Raw genomic sequence first — 18,102 nt, forward strand, 5'->3', positions numbered from 1 at the left:
CCAGCAGGGCTTAGGCAGAACCCTGTCTCTGCCACTTGCCAGCCGTATGACCTTGGACGAGTCACCCACCCTGTCTGTGCTTCACTCTCCCCATCTGTGAAACGGGCATAACCCCCACCTCCCAGGCTGGTGGAGAAGGTGAGAGGTTACACGGAACGAGCACAGCAGAGTGCCTAGCACGGGGAAACAGCCTGTCAGGGAGCCACGAACCCGGGAGATCGTGTGTATGGCTCTGGGATGGGAGGCGGGTGATGGCAAGAGAGGAGAAGCTGCTGGACTGACCCCCACCCCCAGCCCCAGGCCACCTTGGGAAAGCTCAAACCCAGAAACACACAGAAAGGGTCAAGAACAAGAAATAACACAGGCCTTTTATTTGTTCCAGAACTCGACTGCTGTGTGGTCTGAGGGTGCCATGCTCTCCCAGAGCCCCTAAGGGACACCTCTCCTCGGGGAGTGTGGGATTTCTGTGCGAGGTCACACGGCAGCACCCACCCCTCCAGGCTTCATCAGTCCGGAAGGCCCAGCTGCCCGCCACAGGTGCCTGGGACCAGCAAATCCCCTGAAACTGGGAAGTGGTGTCCACCCTCTCAGCAAGGTGGCTTTTTCACAAGGCGTTGGTTAAAATATTGCACTTGTAAATTAGGAAAACCGATGAGGCAAAAATTTCCTATTACAGGACGACATGCCAAGCATCCGACTACTGTTTAAATAAATAAAACTCAAGGCACGGGGTCTGAGCTGCAAGCCCCAGCGGCCCCCCTGGAGAGCCCTGGAGTCCACAGCTAGGCCACCTGCCCCATCAGCCAGTTCTTTCAGGAACTTGGTCAATGCTGAGCCCACGCAGCACGGAACAGCAGCTCCGGATCTGGCTCAGCCAGGGCCCCTGACCTGCCAGGGCCCTCGGGCCCCCTCGTACCGGGGCAGTGTGGACCCACCGGGGCCAGTCCTTCTACTCCTTCAGTGGCCTGGGCCTCCCTTGGTCCAGGCCTCTCATCCGAATGTCCGTTTGTCCGTCCGGAGACGCAGCCTCCGGGGGCTTGCTTGCCCCCTCCGTCGCAGAGGGAGAAAGGCAGGTGGGAAGGGGGCCCAGCCCGCCTGGTGTGAACACGGAGCTCTACCCTGTCAGCCCCTAAAGTGGGGGACTCATCTTCTTCTGGTTAATGAGGTCCAGGTAGAGGTCAGAGCGGAGGAAGCGTGGATAGGAGTCCTTTTCCATGAGCCCGAAGATGCGCTTCTGCGCCAGATCGAAGCAGCCACGGGTGACACTCTGCAGGTTGTCCTTGGTGTGCTCCCGTGTGTAGGAGTCCAGGTTGACCTGTGGGGGCAGAGAGCAATATGGTCAGGTCCACTGGCACGTGGGCGCGGGGGGCCAGGAATGGGACCTCCCCAGCCCTTCACCTCCAAGCCCCTCTGTTCCATGTCTTAAGTCTCAGAGTGGAGACCCTCGGGGCAGCGATTCAATTCCTGGCTCGGTCACTCACTGTAGGGCAGGCAGTTTATAGGGCCTGGACATACCACTTCTAAGGTCAGACTGCCTGGTTGGAATTCCAGCAGTGCCATACCTAGGCATGTGACCCCAAGCAGATCACATAAGTGCTCCCTTGTCTTATCTGTAGGCAAGGAATGATGGTACACTCCTCAAAGAGTGCCAGAGACTAAACAAGGTCATCCATGGTAAAGAGATATGGAGTCCATCAACAGATCACCCACTGCGAGTCTGCACACAGTGCCTGGCCCTCAGTAAGCACTCACTAGATATTAGCGACTCTGAGCTAGGCTCTCTGAGACTGTCTCCTCATTCTTCAAATGACGATAATATTAAACCCATTTTACAGGTTGTCATGAGGATCAAATAAAAGAGTGCATCCATAAAGGGCTTGGCGCATGCCTGGCACACAGTGCCTCGACAGTGCCCATTTCTGTTACCGACAGAATTCTGTTCTTCCCAGGGCCCCAGCTTGCTTCCTCTCCACCCTGGACACATGGTCCCCAAGAGTCACTCTGGCCTCTCCCCTTCCTGAGCTCCTTGCTGAGGCTGCCAGGTACCTGTGATCACTGAGAGGCCACTGGGGATGGGGATGGGGATGGGGATGGGGCTGAGGTACCCGAGGGCCCAGCCTGAGGCCTTACCTCCTTGCACGCCTGGATCGCGATGTACTCAGCGAAGATCTTCTTGGCCTTGGCCGCCATCTTGGACTGTGACTTGACCTTCTTGAAGTCCTCACATGCCAGCCAGAATTCCAGGTTCTCCTCACTAAACTCGGTGCGAAGGAAGGCCTGGAACACTGCTAAGCCATCTGTGACGAGAAGCCCAGGCCCTGGGGTGAGAGACAGAACCAGCCCCTTCTGCCTTCTGGACCCCACCCCCCAGCCTCCCCTCCAGGGGCCTTTGAGGGTGCAGATGTTGGGAGCTTAGTAAGATAACCACTTCGAAGAGCCAGGAGCCCCCGGGATGTGGACCCACCCCTGCCACTGCCTCTCTATAGGCCTTGGCCATGTCTCTCCCGTCTGTGCCTCAGTTCCCTCATCTGTAAAATGGGGGTCATGAGTCTACCTCCTGGAGCCCTGTGAGGATCGGAGGGGATCCTGCCCATGAGATGCGGGGCACATGTGGCCCAGTGGAAGCCCTCGGTACGTGGAAATGTTTATTGTTATTCTGGGAATCTGGGTGTGAGCACACAGGTCCCGCGGCCTCTTGCGGGCAGTGCCAGCTCCCACGGACAGGGAGGGGCTGGCCGAAGCCAGCTCCAAGGCCAGCCCAAGGGCCTCGGCCTCTCTCAATGGCAGGGACGCCTGACGGGACCCAGGAAAGAGGAAAAGGCCACCTCTCTGGGAGCAGACACGCTGTCTGGGTCTGGGAGAGGAGGAAAGGGAAGGGGGGAGATCACGCAGGGAGGGGAGCAGGCCGGCTGGGCCCCACTTACATTTGTGAAGCAGCAGCTTCTCCAAGGACTCGCCCCACTTGAGGGCTTCCTCTGAGGTGGGCCTGAGGGGCGAGGGAAGGGGCAGAGTGAGGCACCGTGAGGTTCGGGGAAATGGGGGTGGTCTCTGTTAGCTGTCCTTGGCCCGGGCAGTGGCCGAGCCCAGTTGGGGAGCCCAGCCCCTCTCTTTGGGCCCCATCGCCTCTGCCCCTGCCCGGCCGGCCTTCCCAGAGCGTCTGTCCCCTGTGAGGGCTTGCCAGGTACCAGGCTCCGTCAAAGACAGCCTCCGTCCAACCCAGAGCTGGATCAAGGCCAAAAAACACCTTTCCATTTGACCCCACCGCCAGCCCTGCTCCCCTGGGGACCAGTGAGTGCCTGAGGGGCCCCAGGGGTGCAGAGAGGACCTACTTGAATGACTTCACCATTTTGTCTGCCTTGCCCGCTGGTTGGGCCCCAGGGGACTCGTTCCTTCGCCTGAAGATGCCCAGCTTGTTCTTCATGTCCTTGGCTCTGGGGGCAGAAGCAGAGAAGGGGGTCGGTGAGCCTGGCGCGCTCGGCCCCTGCACATCCAGGGTGGGAAGGGTGCGCGCCGGGGGCAGAGGCACCTACTCCTTCATCGTGTGCCGCCTCTGTAGGTTCCCATTGCGTGTGAGGTACATGCCTCGGAGCATCTCTGTAGGGCCCCCCACGTTGGGGCCCGGGATGGTCTGCAGGGAGCACCCCCCAGGTTCCTTCTTCTCCCACTGCGTCCCGGGGCGGCACGGGCTGCAGCCGAGCGTTCGTTCGCCGGGATCCCAGCCGGATGACTGGGGCTCCCAGGCACAGGCCGGGCTGGGACTCAGACAGGAGGAGCCAGGAAATGGGAGGGACCAGCACGGGGAGCGGAAAAAAAAAAAAAAAAATCCCTCCTGGCCAACCCCGAGAGGGAGCCCGTGAAAGGGGCATGTGTCTGCAAGGGGCGGCCTCTGGGGCCCGACCGAGTTATTTGCAACCGGCCTCCCCGTTGCCATGGCAGCGCCGGGGCGAAGGAGAAAACAAGTCAGCAAATTGCTGGGGGGGGGGGTGGTGGCGCTGCCCACCAGGGCGGCAGGCCTGGCTATTTTTAGCCAGGAAGCATTTTTAGCCTTGCCACTCCCCCAGGAGGCAGCCGATTTCGGGACTGGGCAAAGCTGCTGGCAAGAAAGGGGTTAAAGGCCCCGTGCTCACGTTTGCCCCCCTTGTCGCTGGACCCCCTACCCTGGGCACCTCCGGGATAGCTCCTGGCAGCCGGCCTCATCCTCAGTCACTGGCTTTGGATACAAGCATCCATGAATGTGCAAGAGGGTGTCCCACAAGTCTGAGTACGGTTTCAAGCTCAAATAACTCCAGGAGTACAAGTCCTATAAACCTTCCAAAATGTCATTTGGAATTTTCATTATGTAATTTTTTAATGCACATTGAGTGTTGTGACTTTTGAACGATACATTTTTTTTTTTTATTTTAAGTTTTGGTCTCTGTTCTGATCAACTATAAAAAAATGCTGACTGAAACCAAAAGTTAAAAAATGCGTTGGCAAAATCACAAAGCTAAATAAGTGTAAAAGAAATTTAAATAATTCAACTTTCAAATGGGTGTTTGTTAAGTTTGTAGTATTTATACTTCTGAAGTTACTCGAGCTTAAAGTGGCATTAAGACCCCCGGGACACCCTGGGTGAGTCGGTGAGGGAGGTGGTACCCCGTGGAGGTTAAGTGTGAGGCTCTGGAGCCGCACAGCCTCGGGTTCAAATCCCAGCTCCAGCAGTTGCCAACTGTCAAATCCCAGCTCCAGCAGTTGCCAACTGTGTGCTCTTGGTCAAGTTACCTCACCTCTCAGAATGTCAAATTTTCCCATCCATCAAACAGGGATGATAACAGTACCTACCATCTGCCGGGGTTATTGTGAGAAGCAAGGAGAAAATGCGCATAAAGTTTTAGCACATTGCCTGGGGCAAAAGTGCTCAGGAGAGAGAGAGAAAGAGAGAAGGGAGTGGCGGCCCACTGTGTCCTGAGGGTCTGGGGCAGCTGCCCAGGGATGGGGACCCTGCTCTAGCAAGTCCAAGCCAAGGAACTAAGGCCAAGGAGTCCAGGGATTGGCAGTCTTCTGGGTGAGGACTGGGGCCCTCAGAATGCCCGGGGGTGACTAGGCTGCCAGCATTTGATTTCCTGGGACATAGTGGTCTGTCTGACAGGATGGCAGAGCTCAGACGGGCCCCGTGTGTTCCCACGTGCGTCCAGAAGGCAAAACAGGGACCCACAAGAGGAAGCTAAAGGAGCACTTTCCTTCAGTCAGAGCCATGAAGAAATGGAATGGGTGGCCTGTGGGGAATGGACTCTCATCACTGGGGGCTCAAAGGCTACACAGCAGGGCTGCTGTGAACCTCCTTCAGAATGCTCTACACTGAGCTTCAATATAACAGGCTCTGAAGAAAAAAAAAATATATATATATATATATTTATATTTATATCATTAGAGCCAGCACACCAGGTATCCGATCCCCACTCCGCCACGCACTTGCTGTGTAACCTGAGACGCGTAACTTCTTTTTGCTTCAGTTTACTCATTGGTCAAATAGGGTACGTAAGAAGAAAAAGGAAATGTAAAATAAAAACAATGGTAAAGATTAAATTAGATAATATATGGAATGCGCATAGAACAGTGCCTGGCACAATAAATATTAGTTATTTTTATTGTTATCCCAGATTCTAAGAGTCCTCGATGAAGCTTTTAAGAATGTGAGCTTCAGACATTCAAAAAGCAGCACCCACCCTGAAGGGAGGCTCGAGTTAGGACCAGCCCGGGACAGCTCCAGCACCCCCAGATGCCCAACCTCCATGGCCTTCCACTGCCGCACCCCTGGGAGTGACACCCCCAGCAGCTATGCTGATACCTGGACCAAAGGGCTCATTTTGATGCCTGTTACCTTCCCTAGAAGGTGGGATTGCTCCTGGCTGCAGAGTGAGAGAAGCCTACAGTTGCCACAGGAACCTGGAGAGGCCCGAGGAGCTGGGGGAGAAAGAGTTTCTAGAGTAGTGGACGCTAGCCAAAGTAGAGGCCAGGAAAATGGCTATAGGAGGCATCTGGGAAGACCCTGTCCTCCCCGCGCAGGCCCAACTGGTAAATAATGGTGGGCACTACACAAACTGGAGGGGAGGAGGAGCTCCCTCTGGGGGCCACCGTGTGCCCCACCGCCTCCTCTCCATCCCGCCCCTAGTCTCCAGGTCCTTGGGCCCAGGTGTACGTGTACAAGGAGCCTAAGGAGAACCCACACACACCCTCTTCATTTAACTGGCACCTCCAAACCTCCAAATGGATGTGTAAGGTCCCAGAAGGCTGGAGAGTATGGGATACGCTACCTGGACCACCAGCGCCACCTCCTGGCAATGCCCGGGACTGCTAGCCTTCAAGAGCTCAAGAGGAGAAAGGGGGAATCCCCTGTCCTTTCTTAGGGAGCAAAGCACTTGTCAAGGTCACTCAGCCACTGCCTGGCTCAGAGGCTGGGCCCGGGCCAGGACAACCCGGCTGGTTGCCTCTGCTTGGTTCCCTGGGGCTTCCAGTACTGAATCAGCATGTTGCCTCACTCTGCATGAATGGTGAGGGCAGTGCCAGATGCTCAGGACCCTAGCGACCCCACCCTGGGGCCACTGCCAAGTCTTAAGATCTTGTTGTTCACTGGTGTCTGTCTAGGGCAGGAAGGGCCACAGCCTCTCCTCCCCACCTGTACCCCTGGAGGAGAGACAAGCCCGAGGACAGAGGAAGAGGAGGGGGTTGGGGAGCCTCCCTGACTGCAAGGTTGAGGACCAGGGATCTTTCCAACGTACAGGTTTTTGCCCTTTCTCTTCCGAGAGGCTTCATCATCATCCCCAACCGTGTCAGCCCCACTCATCTGTGGAAGAAAGATAGACACGTTATAGTCCGGGCATCAAAGGCTGCTTGCTGCCTGCGCAAAGAGAGGCTCAGGGATCCAACAGCGCCTGCAAACTGTCCCACCCCTCTCCTGCAAAGCTCCTACCCCTCAGGTGAGGGACAGGGAAGCCCATTACTGGGAACAGTCTGTCCATGAAGTGTGGTTGGCTTGGCAGATCCTCCAGCCAAAGGGGTCTCTTCCCAGTGCAACTAGGAGCCCGGTTTGCGAGGGAGAAGCCTAAGACACAGCACTGATGGCAGAACCAGAGACAGCACTCGGTATTTGCAGGCAGGAGAGCAGACTGGAGAGCAGGGCTATGGGAGGGCTTCTGCAGTGGGACTCGGCCAGTCATGGTCCCTTGGTGAGCCTCAATTTCTTAATTTCAAAATCGAGATCCTGGGATGCCTGGGTGGCTCAGTCGGTGAAGCGTCTGCCTTCGGCTCAGGTCATGATCCCAGGGTCCTGGGATCGAGTCCTGCACCGAGTCCCGCATCGGGCTGCTTGTTCAGTGGAGAGCCTGCTCCTCCCTCTGCCTCTGACTGCCACTCACCCTGCTTGTGCTCGCTGTCTCTCTCTCTCTGACAAATAAATAAATAAAATCTTTGGGGAAAAAAATCAAGATCCTAATGACTAACTCAGGCTTCTGAGGTTTGGCAGAGACCTGGGTTTGGTCAGCAGGGTGGACAGTGAATTGTCACACAAGCCTGAGAGAAGCTCTCCTGCCTTAAAGCCTTCCATGGCTCCCCAGTGCCCCCAGGGTAACATCCAAACTCCGTGACATGATATACAGGGTCTGCCGTCTTAGGAGCTGGGCAGAAAGTTGCATTTGAACATCAGTTACAAGTCCTTCAGTTATCTCTCCGGTCCAGCTCCCTCCTTGACCCTGCCCTCCAGCCAAATGGAATGTCTTTGCTTGAACTGCCGCCTCACCTCAGGCCTTTACCTGGGCTACACCTTCCATGGGGGATGCTTTTGTGACCCTCCTGTCTCCCTTTACTCCCAAGACCCAGCCTCAGGAAAGACCAGACCTTGGGTAAGCCACTTAAATGCCTCCTCACCTAGGGAGCACTCCCAGACCCCTAGACCAAGCCTGTGCCCCCTTCACCGCTTTTGAGGTCCCTACCACATTCGAAAGGGCTTTTTCTAAATCTGTCCCCTCTGCTTGGCTGTGAGTTCTCATGAGCGAGGCCTCTGTCTGCCTGGGTCACCCTCACGGGGTGAGCACCTCACGATTAGGAGCTGAACAAATATTGTCGAATGAATGAATGCGTCAAGAGAGGGAAAGCAGACTGGAAACAATGAGTCTTGAGGCCCTCACTGACTGAGCCCCAGCTTGCAGCTGGTATGCCCCACCCCCTCCGCTCCACTGAGGCCCACAGGCTGCACCTCCCCCACCCCTCTCTCCCTTCCCTTTGCCGGCGCGGTGTCCCCTTCCCGGAATGCCTCTCTCGTCTTCCCCCCAGTCTGCTACTCCTCTTCTCCAGACCACTCCAGATCCCCACCATCTCAGGGCTGTCCTGTTTCCTTGCCCTGCTGGTCACTGTCCATCTTCTTCCAGAAGAAACCCAAGGCCCCAACAGTGCCACCCTGGGGCAGGAGCCCAGGAAATGCTCTGAGGATGGGAGAGGAGCTAGAGCTCAGAGTAGGCTGGGCATGGACATTATGTCCCAAGACAAGACAGAATGCCACCCAGCGTGCATCTCAGCTCTGATTCCTCCTGAGTCCCACCCTGGGCCTCAATTTCCTCATCCGTAAAATAAAGATGGGCTAATTCTTTTTTTTTTTTTTTAAGATTTTTAATTTATTTATTTTTTTAACAGAGAGAGAGAGACAGCGAGAGAGGGAACACAAGCAGGGGGAGCGGGAGAGGGAGAAGCAGGCTTCCCGCTGAGCAGGGAGCCCGACGTGGAACTCGATCCCAGGACCCTGGGATCATGACCCGAGCCGAAGGCAGACGCTTAACGACTGAGCCACCCAGGCGAAGATGGGCTAATTCTTAAAGCGCTCTTAATTCTGGAAAGAAAAGTGGCCTTATTCCAGATATAGCCAACAGGGAGAGCTACTAGCCTCAGTGGAATACACACCCATGGATGGATGGATGGATGGATGGATGGATGGATGGATGGACAGAGGGATGGATGGATGAATTCATACTATAGACCAGACCCCGGAATGGGCATTATCCAGATACTATCATTAATCTTCAGAGTAAGTCCATAAAGCAAACAGAGGTTCAGAGAAGTTAAGCCACTTGCCCAAAGATACCCAGAGTTGAAGTGACTGGGGGAATCTAGGTCCATGTGCACTTAAGGCCCGTGTTTCTCCACCAGAGGATGCTGCTATTCAAATGTAAGGATGGGGCACGTTTTGAATGTTTTCAGTAAAAGTCTCGGGGGAAGTGCCACCTCCTTCCTGAGAAGACTGCCCCTCCAGGGTTGTAAAAACGTGTGTGTACGTGCACACACAGGCACACACCCATCTATGGTGTGTGATTCCAGAGCACGGGTTTGCAGGAAGCAGTTACTGATCCTATTTGCCCTGACTCTGGAGGAGTTTCTTAGCCTCTCAGCTTCAGCTTCGTTAGCTACAGCATAGGTGGGGTGACAGCCCCCTGGCAGTTGGAAGAGTCACCACGATCAAGCCTCAGCCCCTGTGGCCCAATGCTGGGGCCCTCTGTAATGAGGGCTGCCCAGGGTCATTGCTCAGTGAGTCTCCCCTGGGCTCCCCGAGCTGGGCCTGTCGCACACACTGGCTGCGGTCACACTGGCCGGGCCAGGCAGTGCCCGGGAGCCCCCACCCGTGGGAAAGGGCCACGGGCGCTGGGCTTCCTCCCATTCTAACCTCAGCTTCCGTACTTTATCGAGCCCACACAATGGGCCTGGGGGCCACTCCCGCCCCGCCCGCACCCCTCAGCCTCTGCACTGCTGGGAAATGGGCTCTTCCTTCCACTGCTGGGAGGGGGTCATCTTCGGCAGGGACCAACCCACACCAATCGGCCTGATAGCCCAGTGCCTGGGCGGTGACCCCCAGAGCAGCTGGGGAAACCCAGGCACCAGTGGGGGTGGCTGCAGGCTAGACAGAGAAGAAACTGAGCCAGAAAGTCAGGGTTCTGATTCCCAGCCCCACAGTGGCCCCCAGGGCTCCCCTCTTCAGGAGGGCCTGCCTGGTACCCAGCGCACAAAAGGCCTCTCCTTCCCATCTGCTCCCCATTGCCTTGCTCCTCTCCAGGGCCCTCCCTGCTGAAAGGGAAATGGAGGGGGGCTCAGAGCCACCAGGCAGGAATCCCTGGGGCCCGCCCGGCCACTCCAGGCACTGGGAGCTCCCCGCCCCTTGGAATAATAACTATAATTTTTACTGTAATTATCACTATAATAGTAGTTGTGGTTAAGGGTGTCGATTCTAAATTGCCTGGATTGGGATCCTACCTCAGTGACTTAGGAGCTAATTGACTCTAGCCGAGTTACAACCTCTCTCTGTGCCTCGGCCTCTGTAGCTGTAAAGTGGGGATAATAACCGGACCTACCTCATCGGGGCGTGGTGTGGATTATCTAAGTGAACACACAGGAAGAGCTTAGCTCGGTACCTGTACCCCCAGCGCCCCACCACTGCCGGCTATGGTGGTTATCGCGAGTGTTTGCTGAGCACTCTCTACGTGCCAGGTCTGGAGTGAAGGGCTTTCATGTTTTTACCTCGTTCCATCTTCACGACCGTTCTGAGAACGATTTGTTGTCCCCTGCCTCAGTTCACAGTGGAGGAAACTGAGGCACAGGCTGGCAAGTGGCAGCGAATTTCAGGCCTGGCTCCAGAGCCCACCCACGACTGAGGGCTCTTGTGAGCAGGGTCCTCACCTGGTTCCTCTCACTGGTCTGGACCCAATTTCTGGGGCTACCTGGCCATGCCTGGCGCCAGCACCCCACACCCTGTCCCCCTGTGACCTGGCCCAGCCTAGCGGGCCCCATACAACCTTGTGGAAACACTGGATCTGAATGCTACACGTATTCGTTTGGACACAGGAAATAATTTTTAAGTGCTTTGTAAACGGTAGGCTCGAAGGTACTGTCACATCTTGGAGCTGGAAGGCATCTTAAGGGGCCCTCTGGTCTGACCTCCTGCCTAGGCGGGAAGCTTGGTGTGGCAGACAGCCTCTGCCCAAGCCAGTCCGCGCAGGAGGGAGGGAGAAGGAAGGATGGCCAGGGAGGGGCCGCAGCCTCTGTCTCCTCACTGTCAAAGAACGACCCACGACCCTGGGCCACTCCAGGCCAGGCTGAGGCGGAAGTGAAGGGCAGCAACCTGGGCCCAGACACAGATTCGCTCAGGGCTTCCCAGGCTCCCAGGAAAAGGGCAGATAGAGGCCCATGGTTCTGCCCGCGGGGCCACCAGGGGGCAGCCAGCAAGGCAGGGGTCTGGCAGCAGAGGGCACTGTGAGACCACTCAACTCGGCACTGGGAGCCAGGCGCAGGGGATGACCGAGGGGTTAACCTTGGTGGGGAGGTGGTCTCCTCTCTCTCGACCTCTGGCAGCCCATCTGTAAAATGACCATGACGAGTGGGCCGTCTCTCAGATCTGTCTACTCCCAGTAGAAAGAAATCACTCAGCACACAAGAGGGCAAAGGGTGACAAGTAAGGGTCACCCCTGTGACAGGCAGCATGCCCTCTGGGCAGCCTCAGCTTAGCCACACAGCCCCGGGGCCGCACCAGCCCTTGTCTGGCCCTCCTGGGCTTCACATCATGACAGGACCCCTGCCATGGGCGCAGAGCTTTCCACATAGTGCAATCTTCTCGAATCCCTGGGACACCTCCAAGGAAGACTTAGCACTCCCACTTTATAAGAGAAAACGAAAGCTCAAAGAAAGACCTAACTTGGCCAGGGTCTCGGGACCAGGAAGGAGGAGGCAGAGCTGAGATTTGAACTCAGGTCTGTCTGACTTTGCCCCTCTCCTCTTCACCTCCTGCCTGGCATAGCCTGGAAACAGTGGCCTGGAGGCAGCAGCTGATCCTCCCAAGAAAGCCAGGCCCATGCCAGGCCCAAGCCAGGAAGATGGAAGTCACAGGGGAACCCACCACCACCCCCTGCCTGCTGCCAGCCCCCCCCCCACCCTGTCCCTCACCAGCCTGAGGTGAGGTGAGCAGGGTCTGGGGTCGAGCCAGCGAGGACTGGGCAGGGTGAGGCCACGGCCCAGCTCTAGCAGCACTTGCTGTGTGGCCTGGGACAAACGCTTCTCGCTCAGCCTCAGGCTCCCCGCTGGAGGACGAGGAGAAGGGGTCCCACCCTGCAGCAGTGTCGTGCAGGCCAGGAAAGGGAGCTGGGGGCACTTCGTGAATGTTGGCATAACGGCCACCACGTTTGCCACTGCTCTCCTTCTCCTTGTGGTCATCAACATGATTCCCATTTATGGAGCACCCACTGAGTGCTGAGTGCCAGCACTGCTCGAAACACTCCACCCGCACTGGGCTACTTAATCTTCCCCGCAGTCCTACAAAGGAGGTATTATTACCATTCTCGTTTTGCTGATGAAGAAACTGAGGCTCAGAGAAAGGGCAGGGACTTGCCCCAGGCCCACTGGCGGTGAGGGATGGCGCAGGACCAGGGGCTTGCCCAGCCTCGACCTCCAGGGCAGGGTTCTTAACGAAGCCGGCTGGCTGCAGTGAGCAGGATACACATGATGATGGACTGGCAGCCGGGTCCGTGGAAACCGTGGGAGCACAGCCTCTGAGGCCCCTGCCAACTCTGTCGCTCAAGCCCAAGAAAGGAAACAAGAGGCCACAAGAGGGTGGGGGATACCAGTGAAAACCCTGGGCTCCCAAAGGAGGAAGCTGAAACATGACAGAGCTGGGCCAGGCCTGCCGGACTCCTGCGCAGGAGTATCTGCCCCAAAATAGGAGCTCGGATCAGCTGGTTGGGGGGGACTAGAAGGGTGTGCGTGTAGGTATGTGGCTGTATCTGTATATAGATATTTGATTTACATACAGGGCAGAACTTGGGAGGGTCTTGGGGAGGGGGTGTGGAAACAGGGTAGTGAGTCCTGGGATCTCGGTGCCCACCGGAGAGGAGTGGCCGGGCCTGGTCTGAGTGAGCCCGAGGCCTCACCCGGGTAGGGCAGAGTTCTAGACTCTCTCTAGCTGCATCAAGAAATGGCCAAAGATGGTGATATTCCAACTATGGGGAACAGCGCAGTCCCTGGGGGGCTTGTCTGAAATGCAGGGTCTGGGCACCATAATGCTAGAAATTCTGATTCCAGGAGCCTGGGGCTGGAGACTTAGAAATCTATGTATGAATAACCTCCTTCTAGTCATTACGGAGCACATCAAAGTTAGAACCACATGTGTCTGTGGATGAGGAAACTGAGTCCAGTCCCAGTTCCTTTGGGATTCGGTTCCAATTTCCGGGCCCAAAGTTTAAGGCCTTTTCTGGGGGGTCCCAGCCTGCCCTTCCAGTCCGACCACCTTGCAGGAGTGTCCTCCCAAGTGTGAAGTCAGCCTTCTCACTACTGCCTGAGGCGAAGAAGGCTTCCAAAGCCATGACCCAACTCAGTGGGGAAATGCTGGCATCCATTAGTCATGTCTGCCCTGGGTGTGGAGGCAGGAAGGGCAGCATGAGTACCATGCGTCTGCCATCCCTGCATTTTAGGAATCCCCTGCTCTAGCCAAACTGGCTTCTACAGACAGTGTGCCCAGGTCATGTCCACTTTCACAGAATGCCTGTCTCATCCTCTCTTCATTCTAAACCTGCTCAATCATCAAGGCCAAGCCAAAGGGCATCTTGCTCCAGAAGCTTTCTCTGATGGCCTAAGGCCCTGAGGTCTTTCCTCCATGAACTCCCAGGTCCCTGCCCCCCGCCCCCCCATGCACCTGGCCTCACAATGTTGTCATAACAACACCTTGCACCGCGCTGGCTGCTAGCATCTCAAAAGCATCTACCAGTTCCTGCACTAAGGTCACCAGGCAACAGGCTCTTCTGGTTCATCCTCAACCACCCTGCGACATGAGTGTAATTCATCTCTGCTTTTCACAGAAGGACACTAAGGCTCAGAGGAGCTGAGTGGCTCACCCAAGGCCACACAGTGAGTGAGAGACCGAGCCCAGGCTCAAGCTGGCTAGTGGGCTTCAAGGATGTGATGCAGTCTTTTCACTGTGGGGCCAGCTTCCGCACCCACACAGATAGCTCATTGCTCACGGGCTGAGAGCAGCCTCACACATTCCTGCGGCCCCGCAGTGGCACAGAGCATAGGGCCTGGCACACGGCAGGAAATCAATAAACACTTATTCGTCTATTTATAAATATTTGCGAGAGGCAAATAGCATGGTAGGGATGCACTCCAGCCCTGGAGCCAGAATCTAATTCTGGGGCAGACATTTATAAACCGTGTGGCCTGGGTTAAGTGAGATAACCCCTGAGGGCCTCAGTCCCCTCATCTGTAGGGAGCTACAACAATATCTCCTTCATGAGGCTGTCATGAGCATTGGTGAGGTCAGCTAAACTGCTTAGAATTGGGGCGCCTGGGGGCTCAGCTGGTTAAGCATCAAACTCTTGATCTTGGCTCAGGTCATGATCTCATGAGATCGAGCCTCGCTTGGGGCTCTGTGCTGGGCGTGGAGCCTGCTTAAGATCCTCTCTTTCCCTCTCCCTCTGCCCCTGCCCCCCAGTCGTGCACTCACTCTCTCTCTCTCTCAAAATATAAAAAAAAACAACAAAAACTAAATTGCATAGCATAATGCCAACACAGGGTAGACGTGTGCTGTCATTGCTGGCTGATGGATTTCTAGTCTGGCTAGGCCTGGACCGAGTCTAAACTGTTCTACTATAGGAGACAGTCCTCCAGCGAATGTCTCAGACCTTTTGGAACCAAATGCATGATGTCCTAGGGGAGGCCACACCTGCTCTACTTCGGTGGGGACCCCCAGGCCAAAGGAGCTGTAAGAACACAGCATTTGGAGTCAGAGTCACGGGCTCAAGTGCAGGCGCAGGCTTCTTGGTCCCTCCGTGCCTCAGCTGTATCCTCTGTCAAATGGGTAGAAGGCTCAAGGCTTAGAGAGGCGCCGCGGTGGGACCGCGCTGCTCGTCCCCTGCAGCTCCTGGACGCCCCACCCCGCTCCCTACCACCCCATTTATTACCCACTCCCCCCCCACCCTCGGCCTTCTTACCTTCCTGTGTCCCGTGAAAAAGAGGGAAAGGTGGTGCATGGAGCCACCGTTGCGGCCCAGTTCCTTCTTGAGGGTGCGGGGCGAAGGCATGGCCCAGGCGGACGTGGTGCCCTCCCCGTCCGAGCAGTGCAAGGTGGTGTCGGAGGCAAAGCAGGGCCCGCGGGCTTCCTGCAGCAGGCTGCCCTCGCTGTGCGTCCGCCGCCGCAGGGAGTTCTGCACCCGCAGGGAGAGGCCGCCCTCAGCCTGGCCCGCCTCGATCATGCTGCTGCGCTTGGCCTCACGGCGCTCTCCGTAGCTGTCATCACTCGTGTCTTCCTCTCCTTCCTCGTCCTCCTCGCCCTCCTCGCCCTCCTCAGCCTCTTCCTCGTCCTCCTCATCGGCCAGGCTGCCCCCCTCCGCCCGGGCTTTCTGGCTGTAAGCACTGTCCAGCCGGACCTCGGGGATCACAAAGCTTGGCCTGGAGGCCACAGGCAGGTCCCTGGTGGCTGCTGGGGGTTCCCCAGAGCTTGCAGTCTCCTTAGCTGGCTGGGGGACCTGGCCAGGGGGCAGGTCTTGACAGGGCGCAAGCTCCTGAGCAGGGGTGTCCTGGATGACAGGGAGGTCTTGGCTGGGAGGGGGCTCTTGCCTAGGAGGAAGGTCCCGGCAGGGAGGGAGGGCCGGGGCTGCAGGGGGGTCCTGGCATGGTGGGGCCTCCTTGCTTGGCTGGGGCTCTGGGCCTGGAGGAGGTTGCTTGCAGGAAGCTGAGTCTTTGCTGGATGGTGACTCTTGGCCAGGAGAGGGGTCCTTGTTGGGTGACAAGTCTTGTTCTGAAGGAGGCTCCTGGCCCGGAGAGGGGTCCTTGCTGGGTGGGGGGTCCTCAGCACCCAGCCCCTTCCCTTCCTCCAAGGGCATCTCTCGCTTCTCATCCGCCTCTGGCTCAAACATCTGGGAAACAAGAAGCAAACAAGAAAAGTTCAGAACAGAAAGCTCTGAGATGCCAGGCACTGCACAGGAGTCAACCTCACAGAGACTGAAATAAATCAGGCAATGGCCCGAACCACACACCTGACACCCTGCAGTCTGAAAGCTAAAGCGGGAGTTGGAAACAGAAAGCCCCTTTGGCTTCACTGCACATGGGTTCCCATCCTTGTCTTCTTGCTTCAATCTTCTGTTTGCTCCATCAAAAGCGTGGCTGGTCATTTAGGGGAGGAAGGAGAGGTAACCCGCTACTATCTGGATCCTATTGCCTGCCAGGGCTGCGCCACATTAAATACTCCTCTTGTGTGATCTTCCCGACAGCCCTCTGAGGGAAGTGTCATGGTGTCTCCGAGTAAAGGAGGGGCCAGGCAGTCTCCTCCTTCATGGACCAGAACCAAGCCAAGTCCCAAGCCAGAGCAATCACAGAGTGATAGAACCTTGGACCTCGCCAAAGGGTATCTTCTACCTGAACCAAAGTTTTAAAAAAATCCCATTCAAACAAGAACTTGCTCTGAATATTTAAGTATCTCTTTGAAACTAGCAAACTGGAACGAAACCAGAACTTCAAAATATTGCCCACCTTGGACGACACAGATGTCATGGGCACACGGGGACCTCCCTGAGGGATCATCCACCCGCTGTTTTTTTAAACTGTGTTTGGAGGAACCCCAGGAGCTCCGCACAGAAAAAGAAAGCTTTTCCTGCCTGACACACAACCCTCAAACCCTCGGCGTTTTTGCTGGATTCCTACAGATTTCATTTGCAAAGGGGAAAAAAATAGTGCCCTTGATGAAGTCTGAAAGCCAGCTTGCTCGCAGGAAGACTGCGAAGGGTCAGGAGCATCCACGGGGCTGCAACTGCACGGGGGTGGGGTGGGGTGGGGTGGGAAGCAGGTCTCAAGCCTGGGCCGCACCCCTCATCACACCCAAGGACTCGCAATGCTGGAGCGAGAACTATCTGGGGTCTGGGTTTCACCCACCAAGAGGCCATGGCCACCTAGAGCTCATGAAGGGGAAAGTGGCCACCCGTCCTTGCGGACCGTACAGAGATATACGGGAATGTGCGCATCCACGCATGCGCGTGCACACACGCGGACACTGGCTGAGACCCGGAGAGGTAAGTACTCCCAGAACATAGGTTAAGAGCTCTCGTTGTAGAGACCATTGACGTCCATTTGATGGATGACCATGCTGAGCACAAAGAGCAGTGACTTTTCCACTACCTCACAGCTGCCCAGGACTTTTCCACTACCTCACAGCTGCCCAGGACTGTGCCCAGGGCACAGCTGTGCCCAAAGCTGAGAAGTCTTTTCAGGCCTGGGGAGTCCGTGACGGTGAAGCCCCAGCCTGTGGCCCAGCCGTGGCTCAAGGCAGCCACAGAGTGCTGCCCACACGTGGCAGGGGTCCCACTGGCATCTGGGGGCACCAGAGCGGATATGAAAGCACAGTGTGGGTAAGGGCCACAGGCTGGGAGCATGAAAGTGAAAGGGGAGCCCCCCCCCCCCCCGCCGCCGCAACCCTGATGGAGAGGATGACTGAGCAAGACAGCGGAGTGGGCCTTAGAGGACTCTACGATGATCTGGCCAGGGTTCGGTTCTCAGGCACAGCCGAAGACAGGTGTCCACCCACAGGGACTCCCTGCCCTATAAATCATACCCGCAGGTGGGAGAAGACTCTACCCAGAGACCCCTCACACCTCACAGCCTCAGGCCCTGACACATCCTTGATCCCAAATCCCCAGGGCACAGAGCGGGAGGCTGAGGCCCAGAGAGGGACAGGAGCCAAGGGCATATCACACAGCAGGGCCAGGGAAAGCCAGTCGCTAAACCCCCTGGGTCTCAAGGTCCCCACCTATTGAATGAAATAACCACAAGCACAAGTGACAAACCGAGAGAACAAACATAGAAAGTATAAAGCTCTTTTCTTTTTTAAGTAGGCTCTATGCCCAAGGCGGGACTTGAACTCACGATCCCAAGATCAAGGAGTGCACGTTCTCCCGACTGAGCCAGTCAGTCGCCTCGAAAGTATAAAACTCTTGAACGGGATGCGGCTGGTGGCAGTTGTAGTGACTGGAACAATGGGTCTAGAGGGAAGAGCTGAAGTCACAAACCCCGAAAAGCGGCCCATCTTTCCCACGGACCCCTGGAAGCAAGCTCTGG

At 56.5% G+C, this 18,102-nt stretch overlaps 1 protein-coding gene across 8 annotated transcripts in view; it reads right to left on the bottom strand.

The window, feature by feature from the left end:
- Positions 1-350: 350 nt before the first annotated feature.
- The window catches only part of RGS3 (regulator of G protein signaling 3), a 118,809-nt gene continuing 101,057 nt past the window's right edge, over positions 351-18,102 (bottom strand). For 6 of the 8 annotated variants that reach the window (XM_073876498.1, XM_025888642.2, XM_073876499.1 and 3 more), the window contains 6 exons: positions 14,988-15,911; positions 6,759-6,823; positions 3,330-3,431; positions 2,925-2,986; positions 2,131-2,297; positions 351-1,315 (listed from right to left, as the gene is read on the bottom strand). In XM_073876498.1, the coding sequence (XP_073732599.1) occupies positions 1,130-1,315; positions 2,131-2,297; positions 2,925-2,986; positions 3,330-3,431; positions 6,759-6,823; positions 14,988-15,911 (1,506 nt within the window). In that variant the 3' untranslated portion in view covers positions 351-1,129. Of the gene's footprint in view, positions 1,316-2,130; positions 2,298-2,924; positions 2,987-3,329; positions 3,432-3,530; positions 5,376-6,758; positions 6,824-14,987; positions 15,912-18,102 lie in introns of those variants that run through there. The other 2 variants (XM_073876506.1, XM_073876505.1) reach the window with 2 other exon arrangements.

The sequence above is a fragment of the Callorhinus ursinus genome, unplaced genomic scaffold (assembly GCF_003265705.2).
Source record: "Callorhinus ursinus isolate GAN/ISIS: 27379988/994484 unplaced genomic scaffold, GSC_fseal_2.0 scaffold24, whole genome shotgun sequence".
NCBI classification, from domain to species: Eukaryota; Metazoa; Chordata; class Mammalia; order Carnivora; family Otariidae; genus Callorhinus; species Callorhinus ursinus.